General features: G+C 40.5%; 1 protein-coding gene across 1 annotated transcript in view; it reads left to right on the top strand.

Annotated features, from left to right (window-relative positions):
* The first annotated feature begins 713 nt into the window (after positions 1–713).
* LOC107123341 (utrophin-like) overlaps positions 714–24,244 on the top strand; it is a 329,348-nt gene continuing 305,817 nt past the window's right edge. The window contains exon 1 of the mRNA XM_015426582.1: positions 714–853. Within this exon, the coding sequence (XP_015282068.1) occupies positions 749–853 (105 nt within the window). The 5' untranslated portion in view covers positions 714–748. The remainder of the gene's footprint in view (positions 854–24,244) is intronic.

The following is a 24,244-nucleotide window of genomic DNA, read 5'->3' on the forward strand; positions in this document are numbered from 1 at the left end:
TCAGACAGGTACAATGCCATAGACTCTGCCCTCCAAACCATCCATTCCCTCATGGGGAACCACTGTTGCCAATCTCCAGGTGAGGTCTGGAGATCACTCAGAATTACAACTGCTCTCTTGATGGCATTGATCTGTTCCCCTGGAGAAAATGGTGGACTCTGTGTCCTTATACCCTGCTGAGGTTGCCATAGCAAATTGATGCTGAGTGCCCACGGCCTTGGCACTCTCCCAGAGCCTCTTTCTAGAGCTCATTGTATTTATTTCCACAATGGGCCTTATTCCTAGTCTGTATATATTTCTCTTTTTCTGATGACAATTTTTGTTTCATATTAAGAGATTTCTTCTTATCATATTTGACTCCTCACTGTTTCCCTTTTTATCTTTGTGTTTTGTCAACATTCACTCCCTAGACCTTCATCATATGTTGATGGTATGCTCATATTTATTGAATTGCTTACATAAGTGTTAGCATTTTGCATATGAATATATACTTTATATATACTTTGTATATATGAATATATACTTTATATTAATATATACTTTATGCTATATATATGAGAGATGCTGCATAAAATAAATATTACCTATTTGGCCTTGCATGAATTATTTGTTCCTTTGCACATTATCTGATGTAATTTGTTTTGTTTTGTTTTGCTTCCTTAGAGCTGGCAATAGGCAGAATGCCTTAGACACTGAACTGAAACTAGTACAAGCCTCCCTAAAAGATCTAGAGAATTTTCTCAAGTGGATGCAAGAAGCAGAAGCTACAGTTAATGTCCTTGCAGATGCATCACGACAGGAAAATGCTGCACAGGATGATGCTTCTAGAAGAGAATTAAAAAAACTGATAGAGGTAAGAATTTAATGTTAATACTGTTGTGTGTACATCTTTAAAAAATCAAGAAAGCACACATTTTACAATAAGGATACAACTTGTACAGTAAATCAGACTTAAAAGCTACTCTGGCTTTCAACAATTACTTTCCAAACTATTGTAGCCTTCTGGAAATGGTGTGGTAACATAAGAATTTCTTCCAGATCTATAACTGAAGAATCATAGTGTTTTCCATCTTATGCATTGGTTTGAGTTTTGTCTCTAAGGATTTCTCAGAAACGTAGCATTCCTCTGGACCACCAAATCTCCCCCCTGTTGTTTTTATTCTCAAACTCTAAGACAGTAATAAGTAGACTTTGGCGGTCAGTTGTGAATGAGTGGGAATTTCTCCTTTTCTGTTTTTATTGGTAAGGAAGACTCCTAAGAGGTGTGATTTGCAGAAGAAAGCAAAGCACGTGGCTGAAGGTATCATTCCTAATCAAATAAAGCATTTCTGTCTTGTATGACATCATTAACTCCCAGTCTGCCTTCTAGACATAAAATTTGGAAGAAAGATAAGGGGCATTAGATTTTGTAATATCCAGAAATAAACATGCAAGAGCTAGGTAAATTTATGCTGTAATAGATTGACAATACAGTCCTAAACAGAATTATACCCTTTTGAGCTTACTGACTTCTGTGGACTTGGAAGGGTGTAGCTTGGTTTAGGACTGCACCATGAGATGGTAATTGTACATTTTAGTACCATCTTTGCTTGGTTCATTAATATTTATTCAGTAAGACTTGCCTTTTTCCCTTTTCTGCTTCCCTGTTGTGTCCAAAGGCAAATAACGTTAGCTACTCGTTGTCTACTAAAATCTCCAGACTTCCTAGAAAGCTGTTTGAAGCCTAAGCTCACAGCTGCTGTAGTTCATTCAAAACTGGTTTTCACACTTGTTGATGATATGGGAAGAATGAACTACTTAGCCTATTCAATTAAAATTATTTCAAGACAAATGTATTTTTAAAATGTGTGAAATAAATGGCAGTCAAAGTAACCTTTAAAGCTTCATTTGTTTATCACTGTTGCTGAGGAATTTGTGTTGTTGGACATACTTAGTTTGCCTCCTTTCCTTCTTGAAATTCCATGTTCCTATTGATGTTTTGGGTGATTGCTTACTTGAAGGCACTGGTAAGAAGTCTATAGAGAGTTTGAGGGGAGTAGTTCATCAGACCAGGCAGTTGAATACAGTTACCTTTTTTGCAAATATTAAGGGAAAAACATAAATGTAAACTTAAAAGTGTGGAATGCTTTGCCCTGCAAACTCTTCATAGTTACCGTCTTCATTCCTGAATATTTTAATACATTTTCTCTTCAATAATTTTCCTTCATTATCTGGTGTAATGTAGTCTCAGTGTACAAATAAATTAAATAAAATGATAATGGCTAGATCAGCCTTGTAATTCAGTGCTGGCTTTAAGAAGGCAAAAAAGCGCCTTTGTGATCAACAAAGTTAACTTGTTCTTACTGGACTACAACGTATTAGTGATGAAGACAGAGAATAAAACATTCAAGCATTATTTTGAAGGCTAAAACTCAACCATAAAATCTTTCTGCTTGCAAATGTGAAGGGAGAAGAACATCAACACACAGGTGGTACACTGGAAAACTTTTTTGCTCAGAATTTTTAGAACTAACAATCAGTTTACTCATTTATTGAGATGTGATCATTTTGCTTTTGTTTGATGTGAGATAGAAATTGACTTGTCTGTTGTATTTTCACCTTATATTTTCACCTGGCTTAAACCGGGCTGCCCAGCAGAGCCCCAGCCAAGACTGTGGGAAGAGTTCTCCCTACAGGATCGGCTCCTATGCGAGTACTTTTGGGCAGTCCAGTTTAAAGGGACTGCCCAAAAGAGCTCCAGCTGAGCTGCCTCTCTGCTGTTTTTTGTCACTTTGCTGCTGCTCCCCTCCCCATATTTTCTGGTTTGGGTGTATTGGACCTGAAAAAATTCAGGATTTCCGAAAAATCCCGTATCCAAATACTTTACTAGTATTGGGATCTGGGTTTTTTGGGAATCTTGAAATTTTTTGCGAGTCCAATAAACAAGAACCGAAAAATACCAGGGGAAAAAATTGCACACCCCTAGTTTAGATCTCTCCCCCATTTGTAATGACATACAGAAACGTGTCTTTCTCTGCTTCATCTATGATTGACCAAGGAAATAATGGCCATTTATGTTAATACTAGGAATAAGGCTCATTGTGGAAATAAATACAACAAGCTCTATAAAGAGGCTCTGGGCAGGTGCCCTGGCCTTGGACACTCATTGTCAATTTGCTGTGGTGACCTCAGTAGGGTATAATGACACAGACCTTACCATTTTCTCCAGGGGAACTGATCTCTGACACCTAAAGAGCAGTTGTAAATCTGAGTGATTTCCAGCCCTCCCCTGGAGATTGGCAACAATGGTTCCCCAGGAGGAAATGGCAGGTTTGAAGGGTGGAGTCTACAGCTTTGTACCCGTCTGAGGTCCCATCCCTACTCAAACCCCACTCTCTCCAGGCTCCACCCCTCATATCTCCAGGAATTTCCCAACCCGGAGGTGGCAACCCTATTTCCTTCCCAGCCAACCATCAATTTACCATCTTCCCCTCTGACTTCAGGTTTCCATCTCTTTCCCCCCCCTCCCTGTAGCCTCTACCTAGGAAAACTACAGTCTTTCTTTGCAGTGGGGATCCAAGCAGGAGGGAAGTGACCTCAGCAGGGTATAATGACATAGAGTCCACCCTGGAGAGCAGCCATTTTTTCCAGGGGAGCCGATTTCTGCTATCTGGAGAACGGTTTTAATTCTGAGTTATCTCCAGCAATAGTTCCCCAGGAGGAAAAGTACAGTCTTTCTTTGCTGTGGAGACCAAAGCAACTTGCAACATTCGCCTCTCCTCCTTTTGATCAGTGAGGTAGGTTAGGCTGAAAGTCTGTGATTGGTCCGAAATCACCCACTCAACTTCCACAGCAAGAACCTGGTCTGGCAGACGCTGCTCTGAAGTGCTAAATGCTATGCCAAGGTTAGCCAACCTCCAGGTGGAGCCTGAAGATCACCAGGTATCACAACTGAACTCCAGACAACAGATCTCTCCCCCCCTGGAGAAAATTACTACTTTAGAGGGTGGGCTCTATGGCATTCTATTCACCCTCTGCCTCCCCAAACTCTGGCTTCAGCAGACTCCACCACAGAATATCCAGGAATGTCTCAACCTGGAGCTGGCAACCCTAGTTAGGACTGGCCCCAATGAGATCCCCACAAAGGCCTGGAAAGCACCTCCTGCCTTTGCCTTTTTACTGAAAGAACCAAGCTTGGTTGCCTAGCAACAGCCACTGAGGGAAAAATTAGTCCCACAGGAGCCAAACAGGAGAAGTGTCTTCATCAGGAGAGACAACCGTTTGGCACTTTATTCTGTGAGAGAAGAGTGTCCAGGCTGGTAGTGAGTGGGGGAGAGAAGCGGACCCAGCCCCCAGCCAGTGGCGTGCTAGTACTCTTGAGTGGCGGTTGATGGGCCAATGGCTGATGGAGCGCACTGCACAGCCAGTGGGAGAGCTTGAAATGACCAATATGTAAGGGAATGTTATATATATAGGATACTTCAGGCTACAACTGATATGATTCCAGATATTGGAAAATGATGGACTTAGCTTCCTGCACCCTGCCAGTTAGTCTTGGAGTATTTCTGATCTTCTGATGGTAGGAGTCCTTGTACATAGCTCTCCTTTGAGTGCTGGGTGTTTAAACATTTGCTTCGTCTTTTCTCTCCGTGAATATTGGGTATTCTTGAGTTTGGGACCCATTTTCTGCCAAAGATAACTGAGATTAATGAATCATCTTCCTTCCTTCCTTCCTTCCTTCCTTCCTTCCTTCCTTCCTTCCTTCCTTCCTTCCCACCCAGTTGGGACACAAATTGGCATTTAGAACATTGGTCTCCCCTCCTTCATTCTCTAACAATAACCACCCTGTGAAGTAGGCCAGGATGAGAGTTTGATGGGCCTGAGGTTACCCACCAAACTTCCATGGTAGAAGTAAGGATTCAAACCCAGGTTGCCCAGCGTCCTAGTCTGCAACTCTGTCCACTATACCACACTGGCTTTCACTGAGAAGTGAATGAGAAGCATCAGTGTATTTCTCACACAAGGAAGAAGACTTGTGCTGAAACTCTTCCTGGTGTGATGAATTGCCTATAAGAGGCAAAGTCAGTAATGAGAAATGAACTGGTGAGTTTTGGCTGCTCAATTTTGACCTGATAATGTGTCATGTCTAAATAAATACAAGGAAGACATTGTGTGCACAAGATATTATTGGATTTTATTTCTCTTTGTACCAATGCAGCTGTCTCCGATCACAAAAATTCCTGTAGGCAATGTCCCGTTTCCCTTTTAGAAATTGAACATACTGTGGTAATGGAACCTATACTGACACTTGTTGAGATCCATTAAAATGAGATTTGCTTGACATGTGCTCTCTCTTTCATTTTGTAATGCGGTGCTATTTAGCATTACAATTTGTCTTTTTATTTCTTGTTTATCCATAAAATGCTGTATTGGAAATTCCTTCCACAGTCAAAGATGAAATGAAGCCAATCATGTTTTTACTTCACCTGCATTTTAAATATTGTAACAATCTCTATAGTGAATAAACAACCAAATCCTCTGTGTTCATATGTGCTTCAAATCTTTGCGTTTGTTGTTTCCTTGTCACCCACACATATGGCACATACAATTATGGGACCACCATAAGCTAGGCACCACCCACTGTTGTGCATATGATCTCAGCATGGCAATTTACTGAAAGAAAATACTGTTTTAGAGGTATACTCCCCACGAATCTTCTGCATAAACTAAGGGAAATCAGGTTCATCAGCTGAGAGAGGAAGTGAAGGAACTCAAATTATATTGGGAAAGGAAGGGGTGATGTTGCATGGTTGAACAGTTTGTTAAAGGAAGATGTGGGTACAATGGCAGAGATATGTGGACTTTGTTCTGTGTCAAGAAAAGCATATGCTTGCAAGCTTTGTAAATATGTATTCAAAATACTATGGGATTGAAGCATGCCACACCCTGAGCCTGCTTCGGTAGGGAGGGTGGGTTATAAATCAAATAAATAAATAAACAAATGTAGGTATTTATGCCATGCATTTCTCCTTAATGAGGAACCAGAGTGGCTTATAACATCATTTTTCATTCCCCCCACTTGTGTCTTTACAGCAACAACTCTGTGAGTAGATTAGGCTGAGGGTGAGTGGCCCCAGGTCACCCCGTCAGCTTCCATAGAATCTTTGGTTCCCGGAACTTAGTCTAGCACTCTAACCACCACACCATGCTGGTCCTTGACATGGATTGTTGAGACATGGTGTTTCTTCCAGTTTAGTTTTATTTTTAGCATTACCAAGCGGTATATGTTCTCATACATGGGTGATGTTTTGATGTTGGGCATCAAATTGGCTAGTGACATTGGAGAGTTTTGTTTTCCCTTACAGTATATATGTGTGTTGTGATGTGTGATGTGTCTCTTGCTTGAGTCTTCTAAAAGCTATTTCTGTGTTTTTGCATGGGTGGGTAGCTAGTTTGGTCTTTGGAGTAGATGGTCTGTGAATCTTTTCAGTGAGTTTCTGTGTTCTGGTTGTGTAGTATGACACCAGAGCATGGAAAGTTACTGTTATTTCATAGGATACCTATTTGGTGAAGAATAAAATAGCATATGTTAACACTCTGCCACATTTGAAACATATTGTTGGTATGATGCTGGCAGCAAAAGTATTGCCATATTGTGGCATGAGTTATTCAAGCAATACAACTTACCAAGGTTCAGCGCTGTGAATATTCTGCTGAGGAACATAGAGAATGATTAATCAATAACTAAAATACTGTTGTGCTTAAATTATACCTAGTTGTCTGTTGTCTGAATGGACCTATCAAAGAAGGGTTCTAATTGGAAACACCGTCATAATAGTCATGTTTTCATATGCTGAAATATTCTTTCGGGAGCTCTCCAGGCAAATTAGCTTTATGAGAGTTTTCACAGGATGGTTTTTGTCCCCTGCAGGTTTTCCTTTTGTTGGAGATAATCTAGCTTTTGAGAGCTGCCACTATGTGATTTATTAGTCTTTAATGTATGGCTGATATAATTAGGGCAGGTATCCCTCTGCTCTTCTCATAAGATTTATAGCACACTGTATTATTCACTTGCTCCACAGCTCTGCCAGAGCTGCTTTTAGTATGAGCGAGAGAGCATCTTTCTCCCAGAGTGAGGGAGTAATAGCCATCCCTTCTCTCTCTCTCTCTCTCTCTCTTCCCCCCTCTCTCTGTATGAAGCATATCCAGGAGGAGTACTATTGTGATTATCTCAGGGCAGTCTTTCCAGTGGGATTCTCGTTTTCTCTGCAGCTCTAAGCCATCAGTTAGTATGCCTTCGGTGGTATGTAGTTCGCTCCCTGTTTCATAGCAGGCGTATTCGTCTGATCAACAACTTCCTTTCTGTGGACCTGCTGAGCTGAGCAAATGCAGGCTTCGAGGATGCAGGCAAGCTTTTGTTTTTGTGTGTATTTGGCTTTTTAAATGAAGAGATGCTTAACACTATGCCAACTGCCTCTGCCTTTAAGTCTGTCACTCGGAAAAGCTGCCCTGGGAGCGAGCATGCTCAGAGAGCTGGCAAATCATTGTCCAGTGACCAAGAGGAAATGATAGTTGCTCTTCATTTATAATGCATATTTTGAGGTGTCTTCAGAAGTGTGGCAAACTTAAGATGATGGCTGTGGTGAGAACATCTCTGCAAAAAGTTGTGGTATTGTTGCATCGCTTGCAGAGAATGGCAGTTTCGTCTCCACGTTATCAGAAGCTTTGCAAAGTAAGTAAAAATCGAAAAGTCAGTCTTCTTTTGTTTCAGGAGAACACTATGCATTTGATGGGTGTTTTGACAGGAATGCATTCTGAGCTGTGGTCTCTTGTGGGTTACGTATTAGAAGTATTTTTCCAAAGTGTTCAGCTAGTTTATTGATATTGACAGCTTATCTTTTTATCCATAGCTGGAAAGATGCTACTTGAGTTTCCACTTAGTACATCCTTATAAAGTACAGTTTTGAATAAAAGGTTTGACTAGCAATTGTTAGTTATGTTACCAGCATGTTGTAGAGTTTCATTCCTGTTTGCTTTAGTTTACAAAAGTTTAAGTTAGTTTCTGTTTTCTGCAGGTTTGTAAGCAGTAGTGCATCTATTGTGTTATATTGTTTTTCCAACACAAAAATGAACAGGATAACAGGTAACGTTTAGCTTATGGCTGGCTTTTCCTTCCCAAAAAATCCAAGGTGCTCCAGTGTCTTCAAAGTAATTTTACTGCTTAGTGCTATTAATTTGGTTACATTTTGGAACCTGAATTGCTGCTCCATGCATTCTGTACAGTTGAGGAACTTTGGTTGTGCATGTGAATGAAGGTGGTTGCTACCACCAGAATTCTGTACAGTTGAGGAACTTTGGTTGTGGATGTGATTGAAGGTGGTTGTGCATGTGATTGAAGCTTTGAGATGTTAAGCTACTTTATTAATGCTGCTTACTTTGAAATTCAACTGAGAGCTTTTGTCTGGTGTTTAGCAATTTTTTAAATACATGTTTAATGTAGCCATGTTGACAGACAGAAGAGATTCCTCTTCTGGTTGGACAACTGGTGGGTTCTTTTTCATAACTTTGGAAGACTACTACAATAGTGATAAAGGGAGAGGGAGAATGATTGACATCACAGTGAAAACTAGCTCTAACTGGTAAAAAAACCTTTGATTTATTAAAACTGTAGGACATTCCTATTTAAGAGTTAATTGTTGTTAGACTTTATATTCAAGTACATTTCCTATCACTGGAAATTCATAGAAGGAAATTGAAATTTCCCAGCATCTTGGGTATTCCTCATTTAATCCTGTTGATCCCAAAAGTCATGTAGGAAAGATCAAGATTTTGAAAGAACTTTTGTTTTTCACTGTCTCCATAGGGTCATTTCTGGTTTCCTAAGGGTTTCATAAGCCGTACAGTGAATAAGAAGCTTTCTAGTTTATATTAATGCAAATTACTTCAGCATGGCTACCATTAGGGATTTGATTTCAATCACTTCAAAGAATAAACAATCAACTGATATTCAGGAAAGCATTTAATTGCAAATACTCATCCTTCAGAAGGAGCATGGGCATTCTCAATTATATAGAAATATCCAAATGTTAGTACAATGTATGAATTAAACAAGTGTGATTGTAGTTTATTTATAAGGTTTATAAGCTTTTTGTGTATTAAATCAGTCTTGGAATCCAAGGAGGAAAGCTAGTAATTACTACTTGAGTGCAGTGATGAATATATTTGATGATGTGAACTCTTCAAAGTAAACAATAAAAAAGAATGGGAATCCATGTGGCATTGCTTAGAAATTTGTACATTCTGGACCGGTTAATTGCACATATAACTTGTGTTCAAAATGACAGTTTCCTAAGGGGGAAATCACATTACAGAGTGATGTTTGTTATTTGGTGTTTGGGCTATTCTAAGTTTGCTTGGGTGTAATTCTCAAACAGTTGCTAACAGGAAATATATTTTACAATCCCAACCTCTTCCACCAGGTGTCAATGTAAGGCAGTGATATATGATCACAGCCATTGAGCACAGTTGCTTGCAGGAGAGAATCTAACATAGACTTCAAATTTAAAGCAGCTTCAAGGAAATAACTGATTGTGCTACTTACCACACACTATGCTCATTCTGTTATTGCTGGTATGGAACAAAACAAACAATGGAAGTGTTATCAATGTTGTTATGCACCAGAACTCCATATTCCTTTTACTGTAATCATGATTATAATACTGTGCACTGACTACTATGCTGAAAATATAACCACTGTGGTGGTAACATTTATTTCAGTATTGTGAGCATGCCAAAAGTCAGAATACTTAGCAATGCAAGTGCTTGATAGGTTCCTAAATCTCTCTTCAGTATGACGTAAATATAACTGTAACATGTAACAAATGTCAAATATATGTTTTCAGACATTTAAAAGGATGGGGTAAAGTCACTGAAGTAAATTTAGAATATTGTTAACACAAAACAATATTTGGAAGTTCATAGTTAATACACATTTTACTGCTTATGAGGTGAAACTATTTAGAACAGTATTTAAAAGTCTTGTAGCTGTGCATGTGGCTATGTTAGACAGTTACGTTAGAGCTGTGTTTTATTACTTTTAAGATCTTATTGTTTATCAGATACTATATTTAAAAATAGCATTATAACCTGCCTTAAGTCCCCTTTGGGGAGAGGCTAGTTATAAATTCCTTGAGCGAATATTAAAATAGCTTTCAGAACTAGGTGGTGAAGGATGCATTATTGGCAACAGCTTTCTAAAAATATTTCCTGTCAAAGCTTCGTATACTGTATAGTTGATATAGTGGAACTGTGCAGTGTCTGGTAATTTTCCCAGCATTTTTAGCATAATGTGAATGAAGAGAGAGCAAGATGGGCATTCGGCATCTGAAATCACTCTACTTTCCAGTAAACAGGACAGATGGTCCCCCGTTCTAGCTGTATCTGAAGAAGTGAACAGTGACTCACGAAAACTCATACACTGCCACATATTTTGTTAGTCTTTAAGGTGCTACTGGACTCTTGCTCTTTTCTACTGTGAGTGAAGAGATGACAGTATTTGGAACATTTGTGTGTGTGTGACAATCTTCATTGTTTTTACGTGTACAGTCCTCTTCCATCAGTTGCCCTTTCAATGCCTGGAGTATTTTTCTCAGCACACCATCAGTCCTCTTGACAGATACTGTAGATCTGTACTCCAAATGCTAGTTGCCCCTATCCTGATGCTACAGGTGTTATCAGAGGAGGGGAAGCTCTGGTAGTTTATAGTTCTTTTTTCCTTGACTTGGGTCCCAAGGATATATGTGGTAGGCAAGGGACATTATTGTCTACATTTGTGCCCCAACTTCTGAGAATGGAAACTGAAGACAGTGTGTTTAGGACTGGCCAGAAGCTCCTTGGAAACATACACAATAAAGAAATGAACAGTGTGGAGGCAAAGATGACCATTATATTTGTGTTTTGCTGCTGCTGTTGTTTTTTGCTTCGTAGGCCATTAAATATGAAGAACATTTTCATAGACTTGTTTCCCTCACAGTTGGTATCTTTGAGATCATTTGCCTACTTTTCAATTCAGCAGCTCTTCTAGTCATTGAACCTACACTGATTAGAGACTTGGTGGAGTTGTGTCTGGAGAAATGCTGTTTCGTGAGAAAGAAGTGTGAGTGATTTCCAAATATACCACACTGTTAGTGTACCTTGCATTCCAAATAACCCATTTAGGAGTAGTCATACTTTGTATCATAAACTGTCAAGTCATTTTCTGTGAAGATGACAAGAGTAGGAAAGGCAGATGGAGTTAAAAAGAGATTTAATATTCTACAGAAAAGCATACCTTTTACAGCAAAATAAAGTAGAAAATATTCTAGGAAATATGTACATGGAAACATCTGAAAGCTTAGTTCTGATATGACATTAATCTTCACTCCTGAAGTGACACATCATAACTTACATGAGTTATCAGTTTCCTTGGTTGTGTAGATAAATAACACAACAGAGAACCAAGCTCTTTCTGGCTTTCGTATCATTGCATAATATAGCAACTTACTTTTTTTTGCAACAGAACTCACATTTTTCAAGAATACATGTTAATGAGGAAGCTGTGCAAAAATTGTGAACATGTAAAATGATGGGCACTATATGAGAAGGGCAGATATCTTTGCAGATGTAGAATTCTGTATGATTTGGAGGAGTTCACTTTAGAGATGGCAAAAACAAATTCTACCTATATGTATCTATATCAAAGTTATTTGAATACCTGGTGGGAAAATGCAGATAAAAGTTGGCTTTCTTGCTAATGGCTTGTTTAATTCAAAGGGACAAAGCGAATGGCCTTTGGTATAGCCTGGTATGTTTTTTGCTCTGCATAAGGCAGTAGCCTTAGTGCTTGATGGACGGGTACAAACTACAGAAAGAGAAGTAGATGGATGTGATTAGGGACTGGAATTCTCTCCATCCTTCTTTTCTCCATTGTGCTGGTGAACCTTTAGCTATTTTTTATTATGAGGCTATTAAAAATCTGGAGCTACGTTAAAGTTGTTGAAGCAACTGATGAAGAACTAGAAGCTTCAAGAAGTAATTATAGAAGCTCTGTAGAAACAGTCTATTAAGAATGCTAGTGAATAAACAAACAAAAAACCTAGAACACTGCAATAAGATGACTAAAGTAGGTGTGACAGGAGGATCCATGTGTACAGGGCTGGCATGGCCCTTAAGTGCAGCTAGGCTATTGCCTAGGGAAGCAGAGGTGGAGGGGTGCCAGAAGTAGTCCTGTTGCTGCTCCACCTCCCCACCCATGGTGTTTGGGGTCTGCAGTGGCAAGCTGCTGCCCATAGGGAGCCTGATCGTTCTATGTCTTCTTCTATGGGGAATGTGATGTGGGTGTAGGTTGGTAAGCAGTGGGAGACAGTGAAGTAATTTGCCTGGGGCACCAGATATCCTTGGGCTGGCCCTACGTGTATATTTATACATATCTACACACATTGTGTCTAAAATGAAATGAGGGTGATTTTTAAAAAAACAAAAATTGAGTTCATGGCTAAAGGAAGCTAAACTTCCCTTTTCTTCCACCTTAACTTGCTGTTCTCTGATGCCTTCCATGCTTTTCCTCCCAACCAGTCCACACAAAGAGAAAAATGCTTAAAGTAACAGAATATAGCAATATTGGGAAAAGGCAGGAATTACCTCCTTCCTTCACACTTTGTTTTGGGGTTAAATGCACTGATACTCAAATGTACTAAATAAACAAGAAATGCATGTGTGTTCCATTATAGATGTGAAAAGGTACGTTTCAATATATGTGGCACGTGTAGTTTGTTCCTGAAATTTATTTGCATTTGTGTGTCCATGAGCAATTTGTTTATACATGGGTGTGTGTGAAACAAGATGAATGGATTTCCAGAAGAGAATTTATCTAGTGAAGGTTATTTTTGCTGACTTAACTCATAGTTGGGGTAATAATTTAAATTTCAAGAAGGGTTAAGCAAGACAAGTTTTTTGAAGATTAGCAGTTTAATTTGTTAACGGGATATTGGAGTAGTTTTTCCTCGAAAGGTTTCGAGGAAAGACAAATTGTGATGTTGTGTATTATTTTGATGTAGTTTATTGTGTCTTAGGTTGGACTTAGAAGACCTTTAGAACCCTTCCAACTTGATTCCAAAAAATGTAATAATTTTGACAGTAATGACAATTTGAAGTTACTATGTAAAAATAGGATGTCAGTGCAACAGAGAAATTGTTGCAAATATACAGGGCTCATGTTATTTATCTCCAAGTCTGGAAACTTAAAAACCATGGATGATGGTGGGGAAATGGCTGCTAATGAAGGATATGTTTTTAAAAAGTGTCATATGTCTAACAGTTTTGATCATTTTAAAAAAAATCTTGGAAACAAAACACCTATGGAAAGGATGTAGATATTAAGCATTTCTGGACTTAAAATGCATATGTCAGTCCTAGATTTCTAAAAGGTTTTTGTAGTAGTACATCAGAATTATACAGTGTAAAGGACAGAGAAGTATTAAGTGGCAAGTATGGATTAAGCAGCAAACTGAACCTGATATCTCTAGTTACTAGATCAATATCTAATATGTGACCTTCTGGTATGTGTTTTTATTGCTGCTATTTTTGCTCTACAGAAACTGCCCTTTTCTCTGTCCTTCATTTGCAGTGTGCTTAATATGACAGAATACAGCAAGGTTATGTGGGATATATAATTTTAGCAAACCTTTTGTTCTTTGACTTGTTTGTAAAAATTCATACACTTCTTTCATAAGTGGACTTTCCCCTGGAATATAGCACAATGTAGTGTTGGACCCACCTTTCTTTGTCACCCATGCCCCATGATTTCCAGCACAGCTTTTTAGGGTAAGTCAAAGGGACCTTTCTTTCCTTTTTCTTGGAGGATCTGATGAATACTAGCTTATACATAGTACCTTTCATGGACAGCTTTTGAGATGAAAACATAACACACACCATCTATCACTTCCTTCTTTTGTTTCCTGAGGGCCACTTTACAAATCATACAGATAGACAACTTAACTGCCTATTTATCCTGCATAAGAACATAAGCCAATGTTGGATCAGGCCAATGGCCCATCTAGTCCAACACTCTGTCACACTCTGCTCTTTGCTTGAGGACAATTTGGCTCTACAACCATAGGAAGGTGATTCCTGGACCAGACGTTTATATCGGAGAACCACTTGGCATGTGATTGCACTTTTAGAGGCCTCATTTGTACTTTTTACTCTGTGCCTGGTAGTTTTATCTTGAAACAACTTGCTTCTGGTCCTTATTGAATTTATACTTTGTATTTACATGATTGTACTATCCTTATTCTATTTTCCAGAGGTGTTTTTTCTGTGCGGATACTTATTTCCACCAACAGGGGGCTCACTCTCCCCCAACAGCTTTTCCTACATAGTCAGTAGACTTCCTGAGTTTGTAGAAAAATCCAAAAACTAAAAAAACCCCTTCAGGGATGGCTGAATTCCCCCCAAAACCTTTTGAAATGGCCTCTGCAGGGATCTGCTTCAGGCATCAGCTGTGAGAGATTAGAATGTTCACGGGGGCCTTCTAACTGCTCGGTCAGTAAAAGGGTGGGGGAAGGGCCCTTTCCAGGCCACTTTTGGCCTTTCAGGGAGGGAGGAAGGGAGCCTTGGGGCCAGGCCTCACAAGAGTTGCCAGTGCCAGGCTGGGGGATTTCTAGAGATTTTGTGGTAGACTCTAAGGAGGGCTGGGTTTGGGAAGGGAGAGGTCTCAGTTGGGTATAATACCACAGAGTCCACCCTCCAAAGCAGCCAATTTTTGCAGGGAGACAGACCTCTGCTGTCTAGAGTCCAGTTGTAATTCTGGGGGGTCTCCAGGTCCCATTTGGAGGTTGGCAACTCTAGGCCTGGCAGTAGTCTAGGGTTGCCAGGTCCCCCCTGATTTGCATGATTCACCTAGCCTCGGCTGCTTGCTACTGTTCATCAGCAGCCACCCTATGAAAGCCAGTGATGTGCAGCAGTTAGAGCTTCAAAGTAGGGTCTGCAAGACCCAGGTTCTGAGCCCCATCTTGCAATGGAATCTGACTGCGTGATTTTGGACCAGTCACATATTTCAGCCTAACCAACCTCACAGGGTTGTTGTGCAGATAAAAAGGAGGAGGGAATAATGAAAGCTTCTGTGGTCCCCACTGTGTGATTTTCCTAGGTAGAGGCTGGGGGGTGGAGATGGAAAGCAGAAGACAGAGAGGCAGATAAAGGTAGGTTGGCTGTTGGTTGGGAAGGAAATAGGGTTGCCAACTCCAGGTTGGGAAATTCCTGGACATTTGAGGGGTGGAGCCTGGAGAGGGTGGGATTTGAGGAGGGGAGAAACTTTGGACTGGTGTAATGTCATAGACTCCACCCTCCAGCCATTTCCTCCACAAGAACCACCATTGCCAGCCTCCAGGTGAGGACTGGAGATCACCCAGAGTTACAACTGTTGTCCAGGCGACACAGATCAGTGTCCCGGGATAAAATGGCTGTTTTGGAGGGTTGAGTCTATGGCATCATACCCTGCTGAGGCTGCTTGCCACCCCAAGCCTCACTGTCTCAAGGCTCCACCCCCAAGGCTCCATTGTCAATGAAGAATCCAGGAGCACTCCTAAACTCCTAACCTCCCGCACAGGCACCAAAGGCACCCCGCCGAAGGTTGGGAGAAGGAGCCCCAAATCCCGGCCGGTCCGACATAGGCCCAGGACCTCCGTCTTTGCCGGGTTTAATTTCAACCGACTCAGCCTGAGCCAACCAGCCACGGCTTGTAACGCCTGAGAAAGGTCATCGGGTCTGGAGTCCGAGCGGCCGTCCAACATCAGATAGAGCTGGGTGTCATCAGCCAGTCCTGAGTTAACAGAAGCTGCTTGACAGGAAAATGAGCTTCAGGCTTGTCAGGATTCACAGCCAACAGCTGGTGCAGAGCTGCCAACACCCTCCAGCCCTAATTCAGCAGGTGAACCTCGGTTAGCTATTCCCAGCCCACCAGTATCACCTACACCTTTAGAGTGCTGCAGATGGAGGCTGAGAACAGAGCTAAAGACAAAACAGCAGTGCTCACTTCCTGGCCCAATGCCAGCTGCTTGCTGATAATGAAGATGAGTTGCTTCTGAACAACAGGTTGCAAGCATGACCCTTAGACATGGGGTATAAAACAAGCCAAGAGAGGCTTTTAGGTGTGGATGCAAAACATACGATAGATGCTAAGCTACTGATTCTGCCTTGCCTGACTTTTGGACTCTGACCTTGGACTGAAGGACTCTGCTTTGCTTGACTTTTGGAGCCCTGACCTTGGACTGAATGACCCTGCCTTGCACCTGATACTCAGAGCCTGCAAGTCAGTACAGATAAAAGGCACGAACCCAGGCCACCTGCAGACAATGCAGGGGTCTCTACATACTTTGAGACTCCAGGTAAGCAGAATAAAATGACTTTGTAAATCACCCAACAGAAGAAAAGAACTCCCCAAATAATCTGAAGCTCCAGAAGGCATGACTTGTTAAGAGCAACTGGTTGTCAGTAAGAGGAAAAGAGGAAGGGTGAGGGGACTTCAGGCTGCTCAAGAGACTAGCAGTCTGAAGAGGGAGATTTTGGTAGTGCAGCTGAAATTAAATTCAAGTTTGCAAACCCCGAGCTATAGTGTTATTAGCTGTAGAATACATGTATCTTCAGAGATACTTTAATTTTAATACAGAATATTTGTTGGTGTTGTCAATAGGTAGACCACTTAATGTCTGTGTAAGACATGTATGTTTCTGTTGTTGCCATACTGGGTTCAATTTGTAACGACAAGTATGGCATTATATATAGTTTTGATATTCTTTTAAAATAACAGAATCTTAGGCAGGGGTAAGGACTCGGTAGGCCATCTGGTTCCATTTTCAGTCTTTCTCAGTTGCAGTGGACATAATAGCCTTGCTTTGTTGTTACTCTATAGACTGCTCTATTATGCCCAAGCTTTTTTTTTAAAAAAATCAGAATATATGGTAACTTCAAACGCATTGCTATTCGTACTTTTATATTTTGAAGATGTAAACAAGGAACTACTCTTTTTCTTTATGGCTTTGTTAAAAATTATGCAGTATGTCATCAAAATCTGCCTTCCTTAACTTGCTTAGATATCCCATCCATAGCAATTATAGTGTCACTTCTTGTGTAAGCTTCCTTTTAACAGGGCAGTTTTCAAGCCATCTCTGGCAACCTCCAGAAATATTAAGTGCTGGTATGGAAGCTGTTGATGTCCTCAGTTAAGTTCCACCTGATATGCATTAAATATGTAACAGAGGGACCCAGGAAAGGATACTGACAATCAGCTGTTTGTAGTGTAGGTTGGTCCCGAATGGCCTTTCTTTCCTCTGGAGTGGGAAAACGTTTCTAGCCCCCCCCCCAAAAAAAAAAACTTTACCTGGTTTGCTCCATCTTTCCATGTATGAGTTTTGTGCTGTTAATTTTCTGGGGAAGTCATTTCTTTCTCAACATTCCACCTCATTAATTGTAACAGGTAAAACTAAAAACGATGGTTCATTAATTGGCTATGCAGCACATAACATGCCTCAGTGTTGGGCTCTCCCTCCTCCTCTTGCATGCTGTCCCTCATTTCCTGGCTAGCTGCAAAATGCAGTTTGCTGATTTGAACAAAAAGACTAACTATGGCTTGCCAGTAACCAAGAAATGTGGGGAGGTACCAGGGAAGAACATGTGCAACCCAGAGGTCTCTGATAATGTCAGTTTATTGTAAGTTGTTAATATGGTTTAAAATATAATGTACAATATTTCCTAAAGTGGCATTGATTGACTGACTTGCTCACAGAATTATATCACTGGCTCAGTCAGTTTATACTTAGCTTGTTTTGTTCTTGTTTTCCTGTCACTGCCTAAATTCTACTTACAGTGTTATGGTACTACCAATTCTCACTGTAATTACTTTCATAATTTTAATATGCTTTCCTGTCAGATCAGTAGTCCGTCAAGTCCAGTATAACCTGTCAAACAAATCAGACTGAGGATAGGGATATGCATATTGTGGCTATTAAACATAAAGAAGAGCCTTTTTGGATCAGACCAGTGGTCCAGCATTGTGTCTCTCCCAGGGCCAATCAGTTACCCTGGAGGGCCAACAATAGGCCTCAGAGGCTAGTAGCTACTGATAGACCTACCCTCTATTAATCTAATCCCCTTTTAAAGTCATCTATGTGTGTGGTCATCACTATATCCTCTGGGAGCAAATGCCACATTTTAATCACTTGTTGAGTATTTCCTTCTGTCCATCCTGAATCTACTGCCCATTAGCTTCATTAGATGCCTTCTAGTTCTAGTATTTTGGTAGAGGGAGAACAAGGTCTCACTGTCCATTGTGTCATACCCTGTGTATCATTTTATAAACCTCAGTCATGTTCCCCCATAGTACCCTCGCTATGACAAGGCAGTGATCCATGACTCTTTAGCCTTTCCTAATAGGAAACATGCTCCAGCCTCTTAGTCACCTTGGTTGCCCTCATCTGTACTCCAGTCTACCATTCTAGAGAGCAGGCCAACCACAGAGAATTCTCATGACCTGTTGCCAAATGGACACTCCTAGAGGAGGGTAACATCACGAGAAGGCTGTCTGAGTTGCCAGAGTATACCATTAGATGTGTTTTGAGAGATATGAGTGCCCCAGGCTATGAAGGGCTTTAAGGGTGACCAACTCTTTCAATTCTGTCCAGTAGCAAATAGTCAACCAGTGCTGTGTTGTAAGATCCAAGTGACTGACCTCAGGAGTTGTGCTGCTGCATTTTGTATCAACAGAACCTTTGAGAGTCTTAAAAGTTACCTTCACATACAACATATTACAATTGGCACAATGTTGATGTGACACTATAGGATCCTCCCCTCCAAAAAAATCTCTCCTCAGCCTTTACCTTTCCTCTCATTTTGCAATATGGAGGATACTATTGCATGGATCAGTGTCTAGGTCAGAGGAGTCTAAATAAGGGACTAGTTTATGAGCCAGATGTAATTGAAAGAAGGTGCTCCTAGCAATGGCATCAACAAGGCTGCATCCCCAGGCTCTTAACTTGATCTGCTGTTGAATGTTTAATGCCTTCCAAGGCTGGTAGATGAACACCAGCTAAACACTTTGCTGTCCAACATCATATTTGTCTTGTCTGGATTAAGCTTCAATATTTTTTTTTACCCACAGCCACTTAACCAGAGCTTTGAAACTGGTGCAGAACCTTCACTACTGCTCATGGTGGTTTAGGTAGTGATATGTAAACTTGGATATAATCAACATATTGATGACAACCCATTCTGAAGCTCTTGCTGATCTTGGCTAAGGGTTTTACATATAAATTAAAGAGCTCTGTGAATAAAATGCATTATTGGGGCATCCTATAGATCAGGTCCCAACTAGCTGATTCTGCCTCTCCTGTGATAAGTGTTTGCTTCCTGCCAGCAAAAAATTACTTTAACCAGTCATGGGCTGTCCCTTTTATCCCACACATTCATTGCAGTTGATCCACCCAAATATCTTTGATTGTATCATATATTGCTGGTAAGTATAGCAATATCAGCAGTGATTGATTGCTCTTATACACTTGAAGCTTGATGTAATCCATCAAGGCCAATGGTGCTGTTTAAGTCCCAAAACTCAGCCTGAAACCAGGTTGGAAGTTGAAGGGAAGATGTTTCATCCAGTAATTACCCAAAGTTGCTCTGTCTTAATCAGTCACCTTGTGCAGAAAGGGGGATTGAATATAGGTCGATAATTGCCCACATCTTTCTCATCCAAAGATGCTTTCTTAAGAAAAGTTTTTTTCAAAGGCTCTTTCAGCTCCAAAGAAAACTCTTCTTATAAGGTCATATTGATAATCTTTCCCAAGAGAGGTATCACTTTTTTGAAGCATGATTTTAATAGCCAGGATGGGCAAGGTTCCAGTTTGCAAGAATTGCTTTCACAAGCCCTAGCACTCAGGTAGACCAACTGAAACTATCCATAGAACTCTGACAATATACACCCAGCATCTATATATCTAATAGCCAAGGCGCCCCTCACGTGCGGATATCTAAATCCACACATCAGGGGCACCTGGGGGGTGGGCAGGGAGATTTTCCTGCACATTTGGGGCCCAGATGTGCAGGAAAATCTAATAACTGAAAAAAAAACTATAGGGGGGATACTTAAATCCCTCCAAAAGTAAAGGAATGTTCCCTGCGCATGCGCAGGGAACACTCTGAGGAGGGGCAGGAGAAAGCTTGGCGGGCTGGCCTTGCTGCCGTCGCTGCTGGGGAGGGAAACTTGCACAAAAAAAGAGGAATCACAGGTATCCAACAGGAAAAAAAAACACAAGCAAACCCTGTGATATGAACACTATTAAGATTTATATAACTTTTAAAGACTTTATAAAATTGCAAAAAGTTTTTTCAGCATTCTCAATTATACAATATTGTAAAAAAAAATCCAACATAGTCCAACATAACGAGTACCCGGTTATGAACTTGACATAAGGTACTATTCGGATTGGAATCCAGAGTGTTCGGTCCGGATGATAATTTTATTGGATGAGATTTTGTTAGAGATGCCAGCCTCCAGGTGGGATCTGGCGATCCCCTAGAATTACAGCTCCTTTCCAGACTACAAAGGTCCGTTCCCTTGGAGAAAATGGCTGCTTTGGAGGATGGACTCTATGGGATTGTACCCCACAGAAGTCCCTGTACTACCCAGGATCTATTCCCCAATCTCCTGGAGTTTCCTAACCTGGATCTGGGGATGCTATCCCTCCCATCCCCCACTGGTTGCCAGAAGAGACCTGGCAACCCTAAATCCTGCTAATGTGGTGGCAGTGGAAAAGAAAGCCATTGCAGCTATCACTGCCACCTCCTATGTGTTTAAATGGGCTCTGTAAAGATTTCTTTCTGATTCAGCATGAGTTTTCTACCAACAGTGCTCTAGCAGTCTCTTCATAGTTCCCAATTCCTTGCTAAACCAGAGCACTATATAGCAACACTGTCAATAACACTCTGCAAACCAGCATTCCATGCTGACAACAAGGTCTTCTGCAGAGTCACCTTCCAGGCTCTGTGGGGCCGATCAGAAACCAGTTGGATCCATCCTAACCAGTCCCTCACCCTCTCATGGAGGCAGGCATCTTAACCTTCACCTTCAGCAGATAATGATCAGAAAACAGCAGATGCTGACACAGAAATCAGGTTCACCATTTTTGTAGTCTCTGCTTTTCCAGCTTGTTCAGGGCAATTTCTAGAAGCTGTTCATAGAACAATGCAGATTTTCCTATGCTCTAGTTAAGCTTCTTCAGTCTTCCCAAAAGAGGCACAATGAAAATTCAGTGAACTCCCAGTAAGTCACCAAGCTTTATGATGGCAATTTTTCTTTTGAAATGAAGAATCTGTTTTTTTCCTCCTTATAAAATAAAAGCTTATCAGCAGTAGCAAGTGATGGTGGTTTTATGGTGTAATACTCTGTCACTTGCAGCTGAACAACACAAATGCTTCCTCAGGTGATTTTGATTAGAAAAAAAGTCTATTCTTAGTTTCTCGTAGTCTGTGTTGCATTCAACATGCTCTGGTTCACAGTGGGCTTTTGTCTTTTGAAAAATGAATGCACCTAAAGAAAGCTCTGTGATTGCCTGCATGCAAATATTATTAGTGCAGAATTGTATTCTTACAATGAGAAGAATTTTTTTCTGCATGTGTACTAGTAAAATATTTTTTAAAAATCGCAGAGAGGCTCTTGATTTAAGGTGCCACATGTGCTTATATGGAGGTCAGCTGTTTTCTGATAAAGGCCTAGTTACTTTTGCTTCCTATAATTAGCTTGCATTTTAAAATAATATGGTTTTAAAAATCCCATTCATTAACCAGTCTATACTTACAACCCTTTTTGGTGTACCTGAATTTGTACACTAGAACAGACGAATCAAACTGTCAAATGTTCATAGATCCAGCTGGTCAGCCGTGTTGGTCTGAAGCAGTAGAACAATTAGAGTTCAGTGTTCTTAAAGGTGCCACCAGACTCTAAATTTGTCAAATGTTCAGATACTCTGTTCTATTAGTGAAAATGTTTTGATAGCACCATAGTGGATGATCTGTTAAGTGCCATGCCTGTCCATATTGGGTAGATCTTAGTCCACATGTTCTTGCAATGTAAGATATATTCTACCTTTAGAGATTTGCACCCTGACTTAAAAAAAAAAAAGTTCTGAGATTAGTCTCTCCCCCCCCGCCTCTTAAGTATTTTGACCTTTGTGACAAACTGGGGCTGCTTAGCAGGGAAGTTGAATGTTTGAAACTTCTTTAGCTGTTTTCTTAGTTATAGAAATCGGTGAAGGAATATTTTTTCCATGCTAAGCCAGATGCATGGGATGTCGCGCAACGCGTTCCCAGTTGAACCGGACACTTAAGAAGCTGCAGCACACTCTAGCAGAGTTCCATTCACCAGCCACTCCCAATAGCACACCACATAACACAGTCCAGTGGTAACTATTTACAGGAAGTTTATTTACAGATATATACAGCTCTCGGACAGCATGCTTCGCCAGCATTCATAAATACAGGGGAAAACACTGAGCATAAGCACTCTGTACATTTATACATAGCACAGCCAATCAGCACTGTGCTTAGTCATGGTGACTTAGGCTTTGCCCAGACATGTTCAAACTGGATGAGTCTGGTACTGCACCTCATGACAAGCACATGACAACTGTCAGATCAGGAACATCTAACATCTGAAGCTTACATTATTGACATGGGAAGCCAGGCTATGGCTTTCTTCCCAGCTTATTCTGTTGCACTCTTTTTTGTTTATATTCATTGTTGGTACTGATCTGCTTATTTCCAAGAGAAGTGTTTAAGATCTTCTTGCAGCACCCACTCAATCATTATGTTCAGGAAGAAGTAAAAAGTAATGCTCAGACTATTGACTAAATCAGCTGTACAAGACCTTAAGTCTTTCGGAAGTGCTAGAACAGCAGGAGGACAACAGCCCTACAAAAGTGCTGAGTCTGTGATTTCTAACTAATAGCCTGGTGTTTTTGCTGAGAATAGCTGTCTGCGGAAAAAGATGAAGAAATTGTTGCATTTCCTTTTAGATATTATATGGGATCAGAATTTGGCAAATCTATGTATCTATCTATGCTTTACTTTTGAGATTTTCCCTGCATTCCATTTGTAGAAGAGAGAAGCAAATAACACCTTTGCAAATATGCCTACGAGATATACTGACCATTGCTGTAGTACATGGAAAATAGAAAACAATTTGCCTAAGTGCTAGGTATCTTCCCCATCCCAACAGACCAGTTCAGTGATGTAGTCTCACAATGGTAAAGATGATCCTCCTCAGTTCTGTGGAATTTGAAGTACATCTGTCATCCTCTTGTAGTTCAGATCCTAGGATGCCAGCAAGAAGTCCATTAGAGTTCTGCACAAACTGGCAAAATGGTTAAAAGCTGCTTTGATTGCTTTCCCAAGTACCATCTGTAATTTTAATTTCTGTAAGTTGTATTGGCAAACAGCAAACAAATACAGCAAACAAGTACTGCAAACAAATACAGCAGTTTTTATAATATGCAGCAAACAAATATATAAGGCTTGATGGATACTTGAGTTATCTAAGGCCACAACAGTATTGTCTGAAGTAATTATAAGATTCTAGATGGCTGGGAATCTTATCTGAGTTCCTCAGGTAAAGGTTGGATACAAATAAAATATATACATTTGGTGGGTCAACACAGAGTTGTTTCAGCTGGAATTTCTGATCTTTAGAAAGCTTTTAGGTGGCCTGCTGTCTTTAATAGGTGCCTTCCCCAGTCTAAGCTTTTTCCCCTCAAGGCAAACGTGCTTCATTTCTCTTTTTGATATACCAGGGTTTCTGCTTATGGATTTAACAGCTTCAGTTGCGGGAACTTTTGAAAAGATTACATTACTTGAGCTGGTGAAATCAAAGGTGGAAGTTGCCTTATAATAATGCTAATGCACTGTTTAAATGGAAACAGAATTGTGGTCTCTCTAAAGTTTTGTCTCTCTAATACGCTCTTTTGGCTGAAAGGCTGTTCCGTGTAAACTGATCCCTATCAAAGTATGTTAGCATTGGGCTCAGTCACTGTTACTTTATTGGTAGAAGAATGTTGAGGTGACTGTTCTGACAGGTGATGTAGCTTCAGTCTGCAATCAAATGTGGATAAAGAATTTGTCTGAATTCTTTCAGTAACCCTGCGGCAATGTCTTAGTAAGGGAGAAAGGTCATGCAGAAAGAATG

This window comes from Gekko japonicus, unplaced genomic scaffold (genome assembly GCF_001447785.1).
Source record: "Gekko japonicus isolate JY-2015 unplaced genomic scaffold, Gekko_japonicus_V1.1 scaffold1564, whole genome shotgun sequence".
Lineage (NCBI taxonomy): Eukaryota > Metazoa > Chordata > Lepidosauria > Squamata > Gekkonidae > Gekko > Gekko japonicus.